The sequence below is a fragment of the Cyprinodon tularosa genome, unplaced genomic scaffold (assembly GCF_016077235.1).
Source record: "Cyprinodon tularosa strain WSP-4 unplaced genomic scaffold, ASM1607723v1 ctg241, whole genome shotgun sequence".
Classification (NCBI taxonomy): domain Eukaryota; kingdom Metazoa; phylum Chordata; class Actinopteri; order Cyprinodontiformes; family Cyprinodontidae; genus Cyprinodon; species Cyprinodon tularosa.
Window position 1 is genome coordinate 80,214 of NW_024038899.1, and position 20,434 is coordinate 100,647.

Below are 20,434 nucleotides of genomic sequence, written 5' to 3' on the forward strand. Positions count from 1 at the left end.
CCTGACCCGTACTGGAAGCAGGATCCGTACCATCAGTTCATTTTCTCATGTGCACGACGTATGACCACATTATGTTTTGCTGTGCTTGATTAATTTGCATACAAACAAATGGAAACACCATAAATTTGCATTTACTTTTTTTCAAGCTCCTGAAAGTTTGCTTAAAATTCACTTTTCAGTTGAATAGAAACACGACAAATGATCACAATTATGCCAAGAAATCCCCTCTGAATGTCTCAAAGCAAAAACTAAATCAGGGACTCTGGGTTTGACTTTAAAAATGCGATCAGTGTTTGCTAACCCTATAATGGAGCTTTATTAAAACACAAAGAACAGTGGAGTGAAAGTGTTTTGGTGTTATTCAATGAGGTTAACTTTGTTTAATCACCTGAAACATTTTAGTTTGTCAAAAGATTTGAAAAGAGGAAAATCTTTCTCTGTTTAAATGGTTGTTTTAAAAATATATCAACCAAATAAACTTATAAAACATTGTATTTTTTTTTTCTCCTTGTAGAATCTGAATCAGAACCCAAGGACGCTGTTACCCAAGTTTTACGGCCTTTACTGCATCCAGTGCGGCGGAGTCACAGTGCGTGTGGTGGTGATGAACAATGTTCTGCCCCGAGCCATGAAGATGCACTTCAAGTATGACCTGAAGGGCTCCTCGTACAAACGCCGCGCTTCACGCAAAGAGCGCGTGAAAGACTCTCCTACGTTTAAAGACCTGGACTTCCAGGAGATGCACCAGGATGGACTGTACTTTGACTCAGACACCTACAATGCCTTGATGAAGACCCTGCAAAGAGACTGCCGGGTACGTTTACATCAACAGCTGTTGTTATTATTCCACTCTGGGAGGTCTACTGTTTTATCTGAACTTTTGCTAATTAGGTTTCCTTTTGTAAAACAGGTTAGGAATTTAGGAAATACCTTAAGAGTTGATTTGGAAATTCAAATTTTGTTTATAGACCTTGTATGTCTAAATATGTATAGTATAAAACTAGATTTGTTTATACCATTCAAACACAAGATAACAAAAACATTTAATAAAACATTATTTAATTAAAAAAGTTAAAACAAATTACTAAATTGAAACTGTCACTTAAAAATTAACTGTGTAGGTTAGCTAATGAACTGGTTTAAATGAGCCTTCAGTTTCTGCACATGTCGGATTTTCGGGTTTTCGCTCCAGGAGTAGCATTATGCTGCACCCCCTATTGGGAGGTGGTCATGAGAGGCTGATTGCCACTCGTTAAGGCCAATTTATGCTTCTGATGCATAGCCTCTACAACCGTCAAATCTGTCTCTGTGCGCAGAGGTTCTGCAACCATTGTCATGCACTTAAAAAAAGTCCTGACTATGCGCCAAACGGTCGCAAACCCGCGCAGATCTCAAGCGGAAGTGCGCAGACAAAAAGCAGCTGTGATTGGTCCTTGTTAGGGCTTTCCAGATGTCTGTATGGTCATCCTTCTCGATTCGGTACCGGGGTGCACCATTTTTAAAAACCGAGGAACAACTACAAAGGACAACTCCGCCTAAAGGTAAATCCAGGAGGTTCGGAAGTACAACCACTTGTACGATGCCTCAGACAAATTATATAAATAAATATATCCTCTTCGATGTCTAGCAACTCTAGATTCCGTGATATCTTGCGGACGGGCCATTGTTGTTTTGGAAGATAAACACTCCCGCCGGCACTGCCGAAGTTCTCGTGACCATCCCCCGAAGTGCTGGCGAGTTCTCGAATAGGCTCCCTTTTGTGCTTTGGCAGGAAACAGCTGTGTGTCCCTAGAAATTCCAAACAGATGGTGCAGAAGCATACCAGGAAAACTGGTTCGCGACCAGACGCAAGCAACATTTGATGTGTGCATTTGCAAAGCTATAATCTGCCCTTTACCCCCTGTACACTACAAGATGCACGATAGGCTGAAAGTTTGGCGATCGAAAAATTTGCGCATGACTGGAATATCGGCCCGACAAGGGCAAAAAAATTTACAGTTTATGCCCGGCTTAAGGTAGCCTCGTGAGACCATCCTGATCTCGCGAGCTTTTAAGGTTTCACTCGCAGATCACTCTGGAGACTCTCCGTTAAAGAAAATTTGGAGCCGTTCACCAAACGAACGTCCAATCAGCGTTGGCTTTGGGGCGGGTTGAGGTGAGACGCAATGAGAAGCGCGACAGTCTAAAGAACATGGCGGCTTCAGCTGATGAAACTAGCGTTAGCGTGGCTATCGAGCAAGTTTTATCGGAATTAAACAGTATTTCCTCACTGAAAGAAGAGCAAATCATGGTCTGGAGGCTTTTCTCAGAGGAAAAGATGTTTTTGCTCTTCTCCCGACTGGTTTCGGCAAGAGCAGCAAGAGTAGCCTGGCTTGTGGTTGTGTTTTCATCGTCGCTCTGTTAGTACGTCATATGCTTCGTTGATCTGATTGGTTTATTTGGCCCGTCTATCACCAACATAGGCCAATCAGCTAACCAGTATTTTCGCCCCTTACCAAAATTACTTCAACGGAAGGTTTCCAGATGGATATGCGGAGCAAATCCATCTGGCGGAGTCAGGTTAGGCTTAAGGGACCTTAGAGCGGGTCTGAAAATCCCCTTATACCAGGGCAGCCACGAAGCCAGAGATGGATAAAATAGAATAATTGAGATTAAAACCAGAATTCATGCTTGTGAATATCAATGATTTATAGATACCAACTGATTGCATGGCTAGTCACTTAGAGAATAAATCTAGCCTTAAAGGCCAATGCTTATTATTTGGAGATGCAGCTTTCAGAGAAGCAGCAGCTGGTGCCTGTTCCCTTTATCAACCCATTTCAGTTGCATGTTGCTCCCATCCAATTTCCCTGGACAGACACTCAAAGAAATTAAGTTTGAGTCGTATTTGCTTAGTCAATCATTTCAGTCTACAGCAGGGTTTAAGTCTTTGCTCATTGCTGCTCTAAGCTAAGCCGATGATCACTTTGATAATGTTATGCAACCAAAACAGAGCTTTTCTGCAATCACTCATTCTCTAACTGTTTTGATGCCAACATTAGTGCCTGCCTGTTATTTTATTATAGAGAAACAACAATGGTCACTTGATTAAGGATTAATAGCTAACAGGGAAAATCCCCTAAAAGACCATCAGCTCTAACTGGTTGGCTGTATGGAAGATCACTTAGTGTGTTGGGTAACTGTGTGTATTAAGAGGCTCTTTGTTTGCAGGGTTACCTCATCAAATCAGTGTTTTGGTGCGAGGCTTAAAGCATTCTGTACTTTTTGTGTGCACAAAAGGATTTTAAAACCCTGGAATTGTACGTGCCACAGTGCATTTCAAAAATAGCAAATGGTTTACATGCTTTAGCTCTGTTTGACCTTGATTATATAAAATACTCAGATTGTATCCCTCAATATGATTTAAGATTCAATGGAAACTTCTCTATGGATACCACCTCTGCCAGAAACACTGCAAAAAATGTAAAACTAAATAAGTAAAACTTCCTTGAATTAAGAACATTTGTTCTTGAATGGAGCAGGTAAGTAACACAATTTGCCAATTGAATTGGACAATTTACATTTAAAATAAGAAAAAAACAACTGCCTTCTCTTATTTCAAGTGCATAATATCTGATTATCTTATTTTAAAGCTAAATACACTCATTCCATTGGCAGATTGACCCATTTACTCACTCAAATTAAGGGTAAATACACTTATTTTAAGGATATTTTTACTCATTTTAGGATCGTTTTTGCAGTGAAGCTGAATCAAGCCAGAAACGTCCAACAGAAATACAATAAATAACAATAAACGGAGAAGTGCTTTTCTTAAGCCTTTATAGTGCAAGTTACTGTTTTAATAATTTACATACCACTTACAAGTGAAGCCTTCCCACCCGAACCCTCAGTGACGTCTAGAGGTACAAAATTTATATCAAACCATTCAGTGAAGGTACTGCTACATGACTGGACATCTTATTTTGGACTTCGAAAAATTAGATGGACACTGAATGATTCATTACCTACTGTAAATTAAGTTGGAGAAAAAAGTTAAATTAAGAAAAAGGTTAAAAGCTAAGCAACAAAGTAAAAATGTTAATTGAAAAGTTAAAAAGTAGACTTAAAAACCTAAGTTAAAAAAGTAAAAAAATTGAGCACTATCAGCATTAATGCCTGGTTATGATCTAACAACAAACATGTGAATCTTTAACTCTGTGAGCATCTGGGTTCATGAATTTCATATAGAAGCACTTTTGTTATTTTTCTTAATATATTTGGGCAAGTGGCCGTTTCTTGTTATTTCATTGACATTAATTTTTGCCATCAAAATATACAAATTTTTTTAATGTTAAAAAGGTAGTAATGTCTTGTCCTTGATTCCAATAACACTCTTGACTTTTTCCAAAGTAATTCACTGAGTGTCCTATAAAGGGTTAACAGAGAGACGGATGAAGAAAAGGAGTTTAAAGTCGTTGGGAAATCATATTTAAATGTTAAATCATTATTCAAAATCAAAATTTCTATTTTAAAAAATAATCCTGTCTTAAATTTAGTTTTTTCCGTTATTTTATGCAGGCCAGTTAGTTCTACGTCAGCCTGAACACCTAAATTCGGCCAATCATATATCAACGGTCATCTGTCAATCAAATTTTTTCGGTCATAGCATCTTGATTCATATGTTGCAGCTAATAAACGCAACGGTTGAAATAAGAAATCATTTCCTTTCCCATTGAGTTCCATCCCAGTGTTCACGGGGATGGACGTCTATGTCTTCAGCAGGCGTAGAGCTAACAGAACTGGCAGTGTTGCGAGGCAAGGGCTCAAACATGTACGGCTGGAAGCCTTCTACACCAAACCAAGCTTCTGCCGATTCTGCACTTTCCTTCTATAAATAAAAAATGGATGACGGAGGAGACTCATCCACGACCTCCGACACTAAACTCTCCTCCTCTTGCATGTTTCCTCTGTCCATAGCGTTCCTTGACAGTGTCGTTTCTAAGTCACCAATTTAGTGCTACTTGGTCCCAGTGGAATTTCCCATTGGAACCTGCTAGCACTAAGTTGCTAACTGGTTAGCAAGATGCTTCCGAAAAACCAGCCATAATCAAAAAGCTTGCGAACTCTCCACCACAACAATCCCGCCTTCTTGATAAACAACCAATCACATTCACTTTATTCAGTCGTGTAAAGTCAGGCACCACTCGAATAATGCGAAACTGCAACGGTTAGAACGGCCGCTTCCCAACGACTTTTTTTTAAAAATGCGTGTGCAAGAGGATGCACGAGCCTTTCTCCTCCTGCACGCTCTGTATAAAATGTTCTGTTTTCATAGATCTTAGCTTACGGTGTCAACATACAGCCCGGACTATATAGTGGACTTTATAGTGAACTCAATTAACTGACCGTTCGGCCCGATGATCACTGCTTTTTACTTTCCCTTGGTCACGTAACTGCGCTGGGCCTGCGCCATCTTTACTAGTCACCGCTGTCTGGTCTATGGCGACAAAAGGCCACAGTGACAGCAAATCCCATAATGCTTTGTGAGGAGAGCTCCGCGCAAAGCATTCTGGGATATATCTGCCTCTTCTGAGGCCTTTCTTTTCTTCTCATACTCTTCATAGACACTTTTTTTTCTTACAATCCTCTGCCATTTTCAAAGAACCGCGCTGAGAAAGCTTCAACCACTGTCTGAAACCGTGCGTGGAAAAAGGTTTCTGATGGGGCGAGCACATAAAACGGCCTTACGTAAAGCATATCAACGGAATGATTGACAATTAGGAGGACCACTTATTTAGAGGATCCACCCAGAAATAAAAGATCGTCCTCTATACAGTTAATATTCTTAAATTTATCAAACCAAGATTTCTCTTTAGATGTAGTAATTGCTCCAACAAATAAAGCTGCTAGACATGGCAAAAAGACAAAATATAATCAAACAACCTTTTCAGTTAGCGTAGCAAACAAACTTCAAGCATCAAGAAAGTAATTTATAGAAGGTAAAATTTAAAGGTTAAAGTCTTAAAGTCTTTCAATTTTAAATGTCTAACATGGAAGATATTTGCTGTTAGCCCCTTGAACCCTACGGACCCACCGGCGGGTCCAGCTGCTACGTGACCTCGTAGTTTTACCAAACCCCCAGTATTGATGTAAAAAACATATTTGGCACAGTTTGGTGACATTTATGGATAAATGTGCCAAAATGGCCTCTCCGCCTAAGAAATTTCTCACTAATACCATTCTAAAATAAATATGATTCATCTGATTGAGTCCACATTTTGTATATTTTTACACAACATTTAGATTTGAAAGTCTGTACCACTTTTTTGTGCTATAAATAATATTTTGGTAGTGTTTTGCAATGTTTATTTCAAAGAAAATTTTGGCGAGGTTCAAAAAATGCAAAATATTTTGTATTTTGTCCCTAATATTTCAGGCAGGGTCAAAGCTACAATGGTGCTGACACCAGAAAACCATTCTATGACATCTTACCTTTACAGACGTACCAAAAGTTTCTTCTTAAATCTAATAGCTTTGAGGCTATAAGTGATTTACTTTTGTGTGTTTTTGTCAGGCAGAAATTTATATATACCCCCTTAGGGTGTAAGAGGTTAAGGTTCATGCTAACTTGGCTCATAAATTAGAGCTAAAATACTTAAAACCTGAAACAAAATTTTATAAAATCTTGTTAAAAAAGCTTATTTTCCCCAACGGATATATAAGCTTAGCTTGGGTTTCTTCTTTAAAACCCGTACTCATGCTTAACTTCTGCTTCATCAGGTCCTTGAGAGCTTTAAGATCATGGACTACAGTCTGCTGCTGGGGATTCATGTGTTGAATAGGAAGCCGCTGAGCAGAGGAAACAGACTGGATAGCAGAAGAGGACAGAAAGTGCTTTACTCCACGGCGCTGGAGTCCATCCAGGGAACCGTAAAGGACCCAGAACCGGTTGCGGATGACGACACGTGAGTAAACGATTTTGTGAAAACTGACGTGCAAATAAATGAATCAGTTTAAAAGTTTTAAACACATTAGAAAAAATGTTAAATATGCAAATATGTCTGAATGAAGGTCATTTCTTTTTCTAGATTTGGGGGAATTCCTGCCAAACACAAGGATGAAAACCTGCTCATCTTTTTAGGAATCATTGACATCCTTCAGTCATACAGGTATTATAGATACATGTACTGAACAAAACTGGGAAACTTTAAGTGCTTTTAGGTTTATGAAATTTTCGTAACATATACAGGAAGATAAAGTATTAGTTATTGTTAATTGTTGTTTTATATATTTTTTATATCCATGAAATAAGGTCAGTTATTGATTGAGGATTGTAACTACACTCTAACAGCAGCAGAAGTTCGGGACGTACCAATCTGATATCGATGTCAGAAATCAGCACAATATCAGCCAAAAAAAACACATTTTAAAGTATAGCCTGCATCTAAAACTTCAGATATAAGCAAGTTGAGAGAAATACTCTGCTTCTTTTTAATGTTTATGTAACCTATTGATCAGTTGCTCTCATACTCACTATTGAAGACTAACCTTTTCTGAATAATATCACTTCATCTAAAACATTTTTTTTATGCTATATTCACTTAATGAGCAATAAAGATGTGTATAATTTGTGCTAATATCATTTCGGCTCAATATTGTTATCATTCAAGACCCGAAGCGGCAATATTGGTATCATAACTGAAGTAAAAAAGTTGGATCATGTCATGATTTTACTAAAATTCAGATCCAAATGCTTAAGACCAAACAGGGAGACCAGGGGAAAAGGTTTAACAGGTTTTATTGAAGAGATAATGCAGAGAGAAGTGTTGCTCTGAACACTGTGGGGAAGACACAGCGGTTAGTTCAGGCTCAGTGGGAAATTTGATTCGTGAACTTGGAGAAGAGGATCAGGTTGCTGACTCACGTTTCCAAAGAAGTTGCTGAATCCTTGACTGCAGTCTGTATGCTGTTGTTCCAGTGTTTGTCTGATTCGGTGGAGGGCGGAACAGGGTTTACCTGAAACTGACTGCCACTCAGATTTCTTGCAGTACTGGAACGGGTCATAGTGGAGATGAATCCCTTTCTCAGTGTGAAGCTCAAACGATCTCTTGGGGAAAGTGGGTCCAAACCTCCTGTTTGTAACCCCAGCTCAGCTTGAAGCTCTGTTGATCCTTCCAGGGAGAGAAGGTCCGCAAAATCCAGTTTGCAGGATGACTTTCTGCCGAGAGGCAAAGACAAAACAAGATTAATACTCAGGTTGACAAGAACTCAGTTTGACTCAGCAAAACTCAGCTTGGCTAGAGTACCCAAAGCTGGCAAACACTCTGGCGTCGAGGTAGTGGCAGTCAGCAGCTTAAGAACACTCCGTTTAATGAGGAAACGATCAGCAGGTGTGTGAGGAGGCGGACCAGAACCAGGCGCCTCCTGATGGAGGAAGGGAGACAAACACAGAAACACAAACACACAGACAGGAGTCCTGACAGATCAGGTCCTCCATAGAAAAAATATCCCACAGTCATAAGATAAAAGCCAAGCTTTGTGATTTAGTTTATTTAAATCTTTTTGTTTGAATAATTCAGACTCATGTCTCTTCATGGTTGAGGATCAGACCAGGAGTGTTTAAAGCTGCATAAATTAGTCGGCCTTGATGCAAAAATTTTATATTTTTTAGCAAAAGAAAGAAAGGCGACTAACTTTGTCTGTGTTGCAGAAAGAAGGATATTCTGCCCACAGTTTATACCATAGATCTATTGGTTTTAGCTCTTTTATATTATTATGAAAAGTACCTTAAAAAAAAACAAAAATCTCAGTCATGCAAAAAAAAATTCTTACAAGTTATTTAGAATAATTTATATAAATATAAATGTGGACCTTAAAAAAATATATAACAATAACAAATCAGTGAAGAGTTGATAGATAAACAATTCTAGACATGATTCTGGAAAGTGTTTTATCAATATAATAACTTTCCACCTGTAGAATAAATAACCAAAATGCAGCAATGGACGTTTTACATTAATGGATATTTGAAAATAGCAGCAACATCAGAGATGTGCAAAATGACAGCAGCATGTTAGAATATTTTTATTTTGAAATTTTGTTCTTTTTCTGCTATTTTTCAGGTTCATCAAGAAAGTGGAACATTCCTGGAAGGCTCTTGTGCACGATGGGGTCCGTTTGCTAACCTTTGCTTGTATTTTATTTGCCGAGTTAAATCATGCATCTTTCTGACGTTTTCTTTGCTCCATTATAGGACACAGTATCGGTCCACAGGCCGGGCTTCTATGCAGATAGGTTTTTAAAATTCATGGGCACGACTGTATTCAAGAAGCTTCACCGTACGGTTACCTTTTATTAAGATTCTTTCTTTCTTTACTCTGCATTAGGAGTCAACTTAGATTTCATGAGTTTAATCTGTCTTTATATCAGCTATAAGAGGCGCATCTTCGAGGAGGAAAAGGAGTTCCCTCCATGCAGGCAAATCAGCTTCTCAGGAGTTTCTATCCATACAGAAGGAGAAGAAAGAGGAGAAGAAGGCTCAAAGCATGGATAACCTGGATGGGAACTGTAAGATGAACTTTAACCAGTAATATATATATATATATATATATATATTATTATTTTTGTTTCCCTCCTTTCTAATTTGCAGTTTCATATTTTGACAGTTTATAGTTCCTCCAAACATCCAGATCTTCTACCAAAATCTGCTCTGACCGGGTCCATCCAAATCGATGGAGAGTGCACTGAAAACAGGTACTTTGCTCGTGTCGTTAATCCTGCATCTTCACCACCGGTTATTTTTAACAGGAATGGAGAAAACTTTCATCTGGTTTCCTGATTAGACAGAAGACTGTTTAATTTAGCTGATGCGCTTCAATTTAATGATAACTTAGATAAAAACACCAGTTTAGTAAACGTTTATTTTCAGATTTGTTCATTTTTGTAGAATTCAATCATATTTTAAAAAATAATGCATAGATTTATCTCCTTAGATCTAAAGTGTTGAAACTGTAAGGTGAACTATTATGCATATTGACTGTCCTGCATTAATATATTCCAGTGAAGATCGCCGCGACTCCAGTTCAACCTTAGCTCTGGATGATCCTCTGCCGTCTCTCAGCAGAAGCCAATCAGACTCTGACCTGGATGTTTACTTGGTACGAAAGTATTTTATTCACAACCACCTGCAAAATATTACCTAGTTCTTTACTGATTATAAACTCTATATCAACAAGTTTATTTGTAGAGCACAATTCATTACAAAGATAATTCAAAATCCTCTGAATTAAACAATAAAATAGAAGAACAATAAAAGGAAAAACTAAAGCAAGTAAAGATTAAAACATGATAAAAGCAGGTAGTAAAAAAGAATCTGTTTTAGAATGTGTAGCATCTTTCAAAAACATTCATAAACTTGAATCTTTCCACCTGATGCATTAAAACCAGAACTCTGTGTGCATTTTCTTGGGATTTTATGCCATAAATGATCACAAAGAGAAATTTGTGGCCTTGTTGCAGCTAATCTATAAAGGATAGTCGGTGCAAAAGCAATTCTGACTGCTTTGTTTAAATAAAGAAACTGGTATTATAAGGGAGTTAAAAGCATGAAGTTAGGGGTGATAATGATTATAATTATAAAAATAATAGTAACAATATTAATAACCTTTATATGTATTATTATTTAAAATATCAAACATATATATATATATAATTATTAAAGTTATGGTTAAAGGACTAAATGTCAATCATAAAACTTTGAGAAATTGACCCTAAACAAACCAAGGGACGCCCATTTTGATAAAACGGAACATAACTGTGCTTCATACGGAAACCATGAAGAAAAATTAAGGGCAAATAATTATAAATAGACTTGCTAAATATAAATCGCTGTTGCAATCTTTACGAGTTTTTTTTTTTTTCTGTTCAGTTCTGATCTGTAAACTAAATGTATCTCTGGCAGCATGTTTATGGTAAGTTTAGGAAATTTAATCTCCATCCCCTGAAGGAAGCTCCATCTAGTTTCGCATACTGTCCCTGTTTAAAAGCAGCTCCCCCCACAGCATGATGCTGCCTCCTCCGTGCTTCATGTTGGTGGTGTGTTCAGACTTTGTGTTTCCCAAAAAAAACAACCATTTGGCCTCAGCTGTGAGAACACACCTGTTCAGTTTCCCACACGGTTTGTGGCGAATTGCAAAAAGCATCTCCTAGGTCATATTTGAAGTGTGGGATTCTTCTATGACTCCTGCTCTCTTTCTCCAGCCTGTCAGTTTAGATGAACAGCCATGCCTTTGCAGCTCTTCAGTTGTTCATGCGCATTTCATAGAACGTCCAGAACCTTCTCTGTGATCTCTCTGCTGGGTTCCTTGGTCTTCATGAGGCTGTTTGTTCAGCGTTGTTCTCCAATAAAACCTCTGAGCCCTTCAGAGAACAGCTGCATTAACACTGAGGCTAAGTTACACACAGCTGGACTCTGTTTAGTCATAAGCTGACTTCTGGGGACGGCTGATTCTATTTCATTTTGGGACATAAAAACACTTTTTTGGAAAAGAATGAAATAAAAAATGAACAACCTTTCAGATTTCTCTCTACAGATCTGAATAACTTTTATTTGGCCTATGACATAGAGCCCACCAAAGTTCAGGGAAATATCCCTTTATTGTCCCACAGTGGGAAGGTCTTTCTTTAGTCGGTCCCCTTTGGGAGAAATGGGTCGCCACACTGAGAGAGCAATCTGAGTTTAATCTCTCCAGGTCACAAACACCCTGCTCTCTAACCACATTTCAGGCTCTAACAGAGAGACGTGTGAAAAAAAAGTGAAGGTAGAAAAAACTTTTGCAATATTCTGTTGTGCATTGGGTCATAATTCGTCTTCACAGAGTAAAATCACATAAAAAAGAGCAAGATTCATATCAGCATTCATTGCAAACAAACCTTAATGTTCATCCATAGCTCTCAGTTTAGAATAGAAAATCCCCTTATTGTCTAACAATGGTGAAATTCTGGTGTTTACAGCAGCAAAAAGATTATTAAAAAAAAAATGCACACAAATGTAGACCTAAGAAAAATGCATAAGAATAACCTAATAGTGAAGACTTGAAAGATAAACAATAAAATACTGTACTATAAAGAGTTTTAATGATATAAAACTGTGCACCTGTACAATAAATAACCAATATACGTTAATGGATGTTTGAAAATAGCAGCAACATCAGAGATGTGCAAAAAGACAGCAGCATGTTCTTTAACTGACTAAGAAAGTGTGCAAAATCAGCCTGAATGCAACAACTTATTGAGGTTGTTGGAAACAGTGATGCTTATAAAGTCTTCCAGCTGCTGGGAGGAAGGATCTGTGATAACGCTCCCTGGTGCTTTTAAGGTGGAGCTGTCTGTCACTGAAGGAGCTGTCCAGTTCAGCACCAGCTTCATGCATGGAGTGGGAGACATTATGCAACAGAAATGTTCATTTAGTTAGGATCATTAAACACAAACAAACCTTAATGTTCATCCACAGCTCTCAGTTATGTTCAATCTGAGGCTGTAATATTAACCCTTTATAGGGAAAATTACCGTTTTTTGATCACTTAAATACCCATTACAAATGGAGTCCTTAGTGAGGTCTAGGTGCACAAGATCTACATCCAGCCATTCAGCACAGATACTGCTACGTCTTATTTTGGCATTAGACCAATTAGATGACCCCTTTAATAATATATTACCTACTGTAAATCAAGTTTAAAAAATCGCCAATTTAAGAAAATAAAGGTAAAAATCTAATTCAAAAGTTAAAAAGTAAAGTTAAAAAGATAATAATCCTAGCTAACAATTATATTTAGGTTTATAAACTTAAAACAATGTAAGTGCCAGTATCAGCATTGATGCCTCTAAGGTTATGTTGCACCCAAAAAAAAAAGTGTTTGTTTTACTATCAGAGGATTTTTTTTTCATGAATTTCTTATAGAAGCACTTTTGTAAATTTTTTTGAATATTTTGGGGCAAGTTGGCGTTTCTTGTTATTTACAAGAAACGCCACCTTGCCAACTCTGTTATTACATTGACATTGATTTTTGCCATCCAAATATCCATATTTCTTAATGTTACAAAGGTAGTAAGGTCTAGTTCTGGATTCCAATAACACTATTGGCTTGAAATTTTGATTTTCAAAGTATTTCACTGATTGCCCTATAAAGGGGTTAAGTAAAATCTACAAATACATATTTCAGTAGAATTGACACCATAAAATAAAAACAATTACATTCAGATGTTTCTGCAGCTTTTTAACAATGTTGAACTATGTTGAACAAATAAGGTTTAGTTTGGTGAGAAAACTAAACTAAAAAAGGAACTATTTCACTGAAGGGAGCTTTCAGTTTTATAACTTTAATCATTTACCTGCCATTACTGTCAATAATAAGGAAAGGTTTAAGCAATCAGTCACACTTAAGGGCCAAGGTTTTATTGTAGACCGCTAACATAATTTGATTTACACAAATATTAGTTGCATAAATGCAGATTAGAAGAAGATTAACATTTCTGTCAGTTTTGTCCCTCTTAATCCACTTTGTCTCAGATTTTTTTTATAGTTTTTCTTCCACTTAGCATAATTACACAGGTGGATAACATTTTTGGTTGTTTAATGAAAGAAAAGAAGCATAACTTGAATCTGAAAACAGTCAAAATAGTTTTTGTGACTTATTTGGAATTTGTTTTTCACTTGGACTTCTGAAAAAAAGCTTAAAAACATGAAATCAACTTGTTTTTTTTTTTTAAATATATATAAATCAATTGATTTTCCTATTCTAGATGACAAAAATATGATATTATAGTTATTTGTGTATTAGGCTAAACAGACTCAAAACCCACACTGGAAAAATTGAAATCTAGATAAGTCAATTTTTCTTAAATTAAGTGTATTTGTTCTTGAATTTAGGAGGTAAGTGAGACTCTTTGCCAATGGATCAAGACAATTTACATTTATTTCAAGTGCATATTATCTAATAATCTTGTTTTAAGAGTAAAAATGCTAATTCCATTGGCAGATCATCTTATTTACCGACTCAAATTAAGGGTAAATACACTTATTTCAAGACACTTTTACTAATTTTCTAGATTGCTTTTGCAGTGCAGGAGTCATTCTCTTATTTCTTAGGGGTTGTAAACTTTTCCGTTGTCTCTTTAATTTGTGAAACTAGCTGACAGACTGTCACCAACTCCTTTAAAACTGCCCAACCTCTTTACCTACATTCTAAGTCAGTTTTTATCTTTACAAAATGTGGCCTTGATACATTTTCAGCCTCACACAGACTCCCCCAGGCGACCCAGCTGGAGCTGATCACTGCTTTGTGTTGCAGCGTCCATAAAATGTAAGCATTATATCAAATATTACAACCATTCACTTTTATTTCTCTTCTCTCTTAAAACGGAGACACTGAGGGTCTTCTGGGGACTCGGTTTTTCCTTTCATCCGATGGCATTCTGGGACAAAAATAGAAGCATGTAGATTACACTCGGTGACTCATGACCCCTTTAGCTGAGCGATGTTACTGTTAAAGACATGACGTTATCTTCCTTCTTATCACGGTCATGCAATTTGTCTCGTAATTCAAAGACGTTCTCCTTTGATGGTGGTGGCTTCAGGGGACCAGAAAGTCTCGCTGTCTTCATCGTCCTGTGACCTCCCCCCTTCTGTGACTCAGCTCCTTTTTTTTTTTTTTTACCCTTTCTACTCTCGGTCTGCCTCCAGCCTGAGAAAACCTGCGGGAATTCTCTTTTTTTTTCTTAAAATCTTTTTTCTTACATAACCCTTAATTCCTCATTTGGATTTACATGTTTTACAGGCCATGTTAAGCAATCCGGCTCTTTGGGAACCCTGCAGACTTTCCTGTTAATCTAATCTCAGAGGCGAAGGCTGAACACTATGGAAACCAGCAAATGGAAAATAGATGCAAAGAGGAAATTTAGCCCAAAATTTGTCTTTTATACTCATCCTACTTCTCCTATACTGTCCTTATACCATGGCTTATTGATTAAGGTTTAAGTTAGACATTTAAAGCTCATCATACACACATCTCCCCCAAGCCAAGGTGGGGTTTACATATGAAAGGTAGCATTTTTTAATTCTGAATAGCTAAAAGCTGTTATTAACCAACAAAAATCTGCTTCTGCAAATTAAAAAACAACCTAATGATCTCTAAGAAACATGATCCATTTAAAAATGTCAAATGAATCCATTATTTTTTCTACACAATGCAGAAAATGCATTAATCTGACTAGAAAGATTTCAGAAACCTAAAGTTATCTTCATTTTAAAACTACACTTTAAAAAAATAACAGAACTGATACCCAGGAGCTGTGTGAAAGAAAACAAACAGTGAGGTAACAATCCAAAAGTAGGGAGATATGGAAACCAGAATTGTGAACCACTAGGGGGCGACATTGCACATAGGTTTATGAAAACTATTTATTTTGGGGTTTTTGACTTAATTAATTGAAATTATTTGCAATAATTCTTTACAGAAAACATAGCAGTCAATAATTTAAGTGTGAAAAGTAACACCAACAAATGATAACCAAAACTTAATGATGCAAATGGGGGTTTGGCAGATGGGAAGATATGTTTGAAATTTAGTAACTGCTTTGCCATGTTTATTTTTCCCATAAGGTATTAAATATATAACATGAAATGTGCATTTTTTTTTCTTCCAGTGAGGAGGCACCAATATTTTTGTCAGACAACATGGAGATATCAGGACTTCACAGCTGTGCAAAAGACTACAGGCAGCAACATGCACGTTCTCGCCTGCCATTATCACTCTGTGCCTCTCGTCTTCATTTCTGTATCACCATTAATGTACCAGATCACTGTAAACCCATCATTATCGTATTAATTGAAGGTGTTAGAGTTCTAGTTGAGTGGTTTGAGAACCACTGTGCTGACAAGACGGAAAAAAAAAACACTAAACTGTTTCTTCCATTTCTTTACTGTTTACTTTATTTGCAGTAAATATCTTAGCTTTGCTTTGTTGTCCTTTGTTTAATATTCTTAGTTTTACTGTAGGTCTTCATCATTCTCAGCGGCTGGATCCCTGAGGACATAACTTTACTCTGTAGACATCATGTTCTAAGGTGTTCTGATGTTACCTCTTGTATCACAGTACAGGTTTGACTGTTGTGCATTGGTATGCAGCGTATTTCTACAAGGGGTTTTGCTCTCCTATAGGACCATGCAAACCTTTTCATAGCACTACATAATACAGAATAACTTTCCTGAACTTTAATATGCCCTGGCTGGAACTTATCACGTACTTTCCCAAACTTCCTTTAGCTATCTATCATGTACTTTATTGAAACGTGCTAGTTGTTGACTTGGGAGTTTCCTGGAATTTACCAGGAACTGTCCTAGAGTGTTCTTTACGTGTCTCTCTTGTGTACTTCCATGAAAGCTTTCCAGGAACTTCAATTGGACATTTATGGAAACTAGTTGGTACTTGATTGAAACTGAATACATACTGGCCTCAGCTCTCCTCAGAACCTTGAAGAAACATTCCTAAAGGCTTTCCAGTAACTTCTGAAGTTAATAAAATAAAATAATCACTGGCACTTTCTGGAACTTACCAGTAACCAGCCTGTCATTTTTATTAATTTTAAAGATACTGGTCTGGAATGTACTTGGAAGTAACCAGGCACTTCACTAAAACCCACCAGGTACTTCCATGGAAACTTTCCAGGAGGTTAACGAGGACATTCCTAGACACTACTAGATATTTTTGGGGAATTACCAGTTACTGGCCTTAAACATTCCTGTAATTTACTAGGCACTGTCTTTGGATATTTTCGGGACTATGAGGTGATCCAAAGAAAGGTTCCTTTGATTTTTATGGGAGAATTCCTGAAAACTTTCTGGTAATTTTATTGAACTCTCCAGTTATTAGCCTTGAACTTAACAGTTACTGTCCTGGAACTTGAGCACAACATACAAGGTACTTCCTTGTAGGCTTTACTGTAAGTATTAAGTACTTACCTTAAACTCACCATTTATCGCCAATGGACTTTCCTGAAACTTACCAAGCACTGTCTTAAATGTTCTTGGAACTTTCCTAGAAAGTACCTTCAACTAGAAATTGATCAGATATATACCAGGAAAGTATCAAATATTTTAGTGGAACCTAATCAAGGTGTTTGCCAAGATGTTACTATGAACCTTCCCAAAAATTATGAGTTAAATCTTACCTAGAACTTACTAGAAAGCCTTATTTTACCCAATTACAAAATGCTATCTGTAACTTTCCTATTATATATTATCTGCTTTTGTGTTTCTTATTTTTTTTCCCTCATATAACGGACCCTATCATACAGAGAATTGTTTTTCAGTTTCTAATAAAGTTTCAGGAAACATACCTGTTAAGTTCCAAAGAAAGTATTGACTGTATCATGTAGTGCTTATAAGGTTATTTGATCTACAATTTCTTTATATTGTTCTTCAAAGTACCTACACTCTCTTGTAATCTTCTAATTTTTTATCAACATATATCCAGGCACTCTGATGGACTTTTAAACTTGTCCAGTTTTATTTAGTGCAGTTATCATCCTTTAGTGAGATTGTGGTTTCTAAGCAGTGGTACAAGTACCTGTGTTGGTACTGAGTTGCTTATAAAGGAAGTCAAAAGAAATGCTGGTCTCAGTTATTTAAAATATAACTATTAAAGAACTTATAAGCACCTATTGACCAAAAGATGAACTGTTGAAGCGAATGTATGATTGTCTCAGAAGAAAAACAGGGATAAGTTATCTCTGATGTTGAAACACGCACTGCAAAAACGATCTAGAATAGGTAAAAATTTCCTAAATTAAGTGTTTTCACTCTTAATTTGAGTAGGTAAATTAGATAGTTTGCCAATGGAATGAGTAATTTTACTCTTAAAATAAGATCATTAGATAATATGCACTTGAAATAAGAGAATGCAATTGTGTTTTCTTATTTTAAGTGTAAATTGTCTTGTTCCATTGGCAGAATATCTCTTTTACCTCCTCAATTCAAGAACAAATGCACTTATTTTAAGAAAAAAATGACTTATCTAGATTTAGATTTTTTGCAGTGCGGATCTCAGACAGACCTATGAAAACCAGCCTTACTGTCTTCCAGGTCCACCTTTCAAAAGCGTTTGGATTGGTATAGTTTGTGACCAAGTTAACCATTGAGTAATAGTAATTCAACAGCTAATAAAAACACGTTTCTTTGCATATTGTGCCTTCAAACTCATATTCATTAATAGAGTGTTGTAAAAGTAATTAACTGACAGACAAATCATCCGTATTGTTTATCCTTTTTATTGCCACTATCACTTAGTTTTATGAGGGCATCCACATTGAATTATATGTTGGGTTAGGGGAGAATATTACTGCTTTCCCACTTCATATTTGAATCCACTTTCAAAGTTTTTTAATTTGGAGATTTTAACATTGTATTGAATAATGTATGCATATCTTTACAAAGCATAATTATTTACTAATAGTAGTACATCTGCCTGGAAGGAAAACATAAAGATTAAAAAATAATTAAAAACCTTAAATATATTAATTTTGTTCTGTTCTTTTCTTAGAAATAATTCGGCAATATTAGCCTATTAGCATGCTAAACATAAACAATGTAAACTACATTATTCTTGTTATTTGGTGAGCCTGGTCAAATTTATATAAAGCTGTATTTTGTTTATTGAAGCAGTTTTTACATATCCACATAAACACATTTAGGTCAAAAAAAGTTTTTTGTAGTAAAACGTAAACAATAGCATGTTAGCATAGCATGCTACTAAGTTAGCTCCACCAGATAGAGGTTTTAATAAAGGTGTTTCTTTTTAGAATAATTCAATATTTTACATTCTAGTGAAAATATGATAAAAATGTCAGTTTTTGTATTTTCTGCAACATGTTTTACTTTTACAAACTTTACCAACTAAACAGAACACTTCAGTGTTTTACTTTGATTATTAAACCATTATTAAATTGTGCTGTTAAAAAAAACACATCAGATACGCTCTAGTTTGATGCTATGTACAACATCTCTACATGTTGTCTTTTTTTGATTATATAACAATTTATTTTATTATTTTTGTTTAAAAAGAGTCAAATTTTATGTAAAAATTGTCTTTCTTTTCTGCTGTAGTCCATAACTGTACTTAAAACAAAAGTGTTCTTCGTGTGGATTTGAACCCTACAATTGTACATTTCTGGGTAATAAATGAATATTTAAAGCTTATTTTGCTCTTTTGTGATTTTCTTTTTTATGTTAACTCAAAAGATTTTATGCAGGGGGATCTTTTATTGTAATTCTTGAAGAAATATTTAAGGATTTAAACCTGTATATCTACCAAAAACTACCTAGTAAATTGCTGAAACAATTGTTTCTTATAAAGAGAATATTTTAGAGGACATTCAGAGCCGCCTCATGTCCTGCAGTGATAAACTGACCAGTGATAAGCCAGAGGGTCTTATCCTGAACAGGTCAAACCAGTTGAACCAGTTTCTTTAAAGCAACAAAACCATTTACAATGAGGAACAAACTGTTCCTTTTGAGGCAACAAAAGATCCACTGTGTCTTAGAGTAGAACATTGAATCCTTATAACCCTTAAGAATAAGTGCCTGACGGAGACGAGTTTGGACAATGTCCTTTCTTTTTGCAGCTGCGAGCAACTCGTCCTGCCGCACCCTGAAGCCCCAGCAGCTTTCTGGTTTAGTTTATTCTATGTTTTTCTTTTATCAGCTTGAAAAACAGTTTGGAGAAACAGCAACGGTCTTCCCAGTATCATGAAAACATCCTCAGTGCCTCAGATGCTGACAAAAACCTTCACAGGAAAAGGAGGCGGCTCAGCTCCTTCCTGTTCAGAGCTACAGCGTTCCTGCTCCAATTCAGCTTCCTGTCCAAGTATTTATGCTCCTGTATCTTTTCCTTGATCTGGTCCTCCAGGGCAACGCTCCCTGACCTCCTGAGGCCCACAACTACTTTGCTGATTTTGTTGATACTGCATGCATTTTCTTCTTAGCAGTTTCACTAACAGAAGAAAAGAGAAGCTAAATGCACACTGGAAAAACAATCTAGAAATAAGTAAAAATGTCTTAAATTTATGTATTCACCCTTAATTTCAGTAGGTAAATGAGATAGTTTGCCAAAGGAATTAGTATTTTTACTCTTATAATAAGAAAATTATATAAAACGTACTTGAAATAAGACAATGCATTTGTGTTTTCTTATTTTAAGTCTAAATTATATTGTTCCATTAGCAAAATGTTTCTTTTACCTCCTCAATACAAGAACAAATGCACTTATTTTAAGAAAAAATAACTTGTCTAGATTTCGATTTTTTTTCCAGTGCAGCATGTTTTCAGAGCACCTGGATATATAATCATGTAGTAATACCACTGGAAATTGTCAAAAGTCATGTAAATTCTAAAATATTCCCA

General features: G+C 36.3%; 1 protein-coding gene across 2 annotated transcripts in view; it reads left to right on the plus strand.

Annotated features, from left to right (window-relative positions):
• The window catches only part of pip5k1ba (phosphatidylinositol-4-phosphate 5-kinase, type I, beta a), a 34,520-nt gene extending 16,643 nt beyond the window's left edge, over positions 1 to 17,877 (plus strand). The window contains exons 5-14 of one of the 2 annotated variants that reach the window (XM_038287601.1): positions 515 to 814; positions 6,760 to 6,944; positions 7,068 to 7,148; positions 9,102 to 9,150; positions 9,233 to 9,317; positions 9,409 to 9,546; positions 9,645 to 9,732; positions 10,040 to 10,136; positions 14,270 to 14,339; positions 15,682 to 17,877. In XM_038287601.1, the coding sequence (XP_038143529.1) occupies positions 515 to 814; positions 6,760 to 6,944; positions 7,068 to 7,148; positions 9,102 to 9,150; positions 9,233 to 9,317; positions 9,409 to 9,546; positions 9,645 to 9,732; positions 10,040 to 10,136; positions 14,270 to 14,308 (1,062 nt within the window). In that variant the 3' untranslated portion in view covers positions 14,309 to 14,339; positions 15,682 to 17,877. The remainder of the gene's footprint in view (positions 1 to 514; positions 815 to 6,759; positions 6,945 to 7,067; positions 7,149 to 9,101; positions 9,151 to 9,232; positions 9,318 to 9,408; positions 9,547 to 9,644; positions 9,733 to 10,039; positions 10,137 to 14,269; positions 14,340 to 15,681) is intronic. The other variant, XM_038287602.1, reaches the window with a different exon arrangement.
• The last annotated feature ends 2,557 nt before the right edge of the window (positions 17,878 to 20,434 follow it).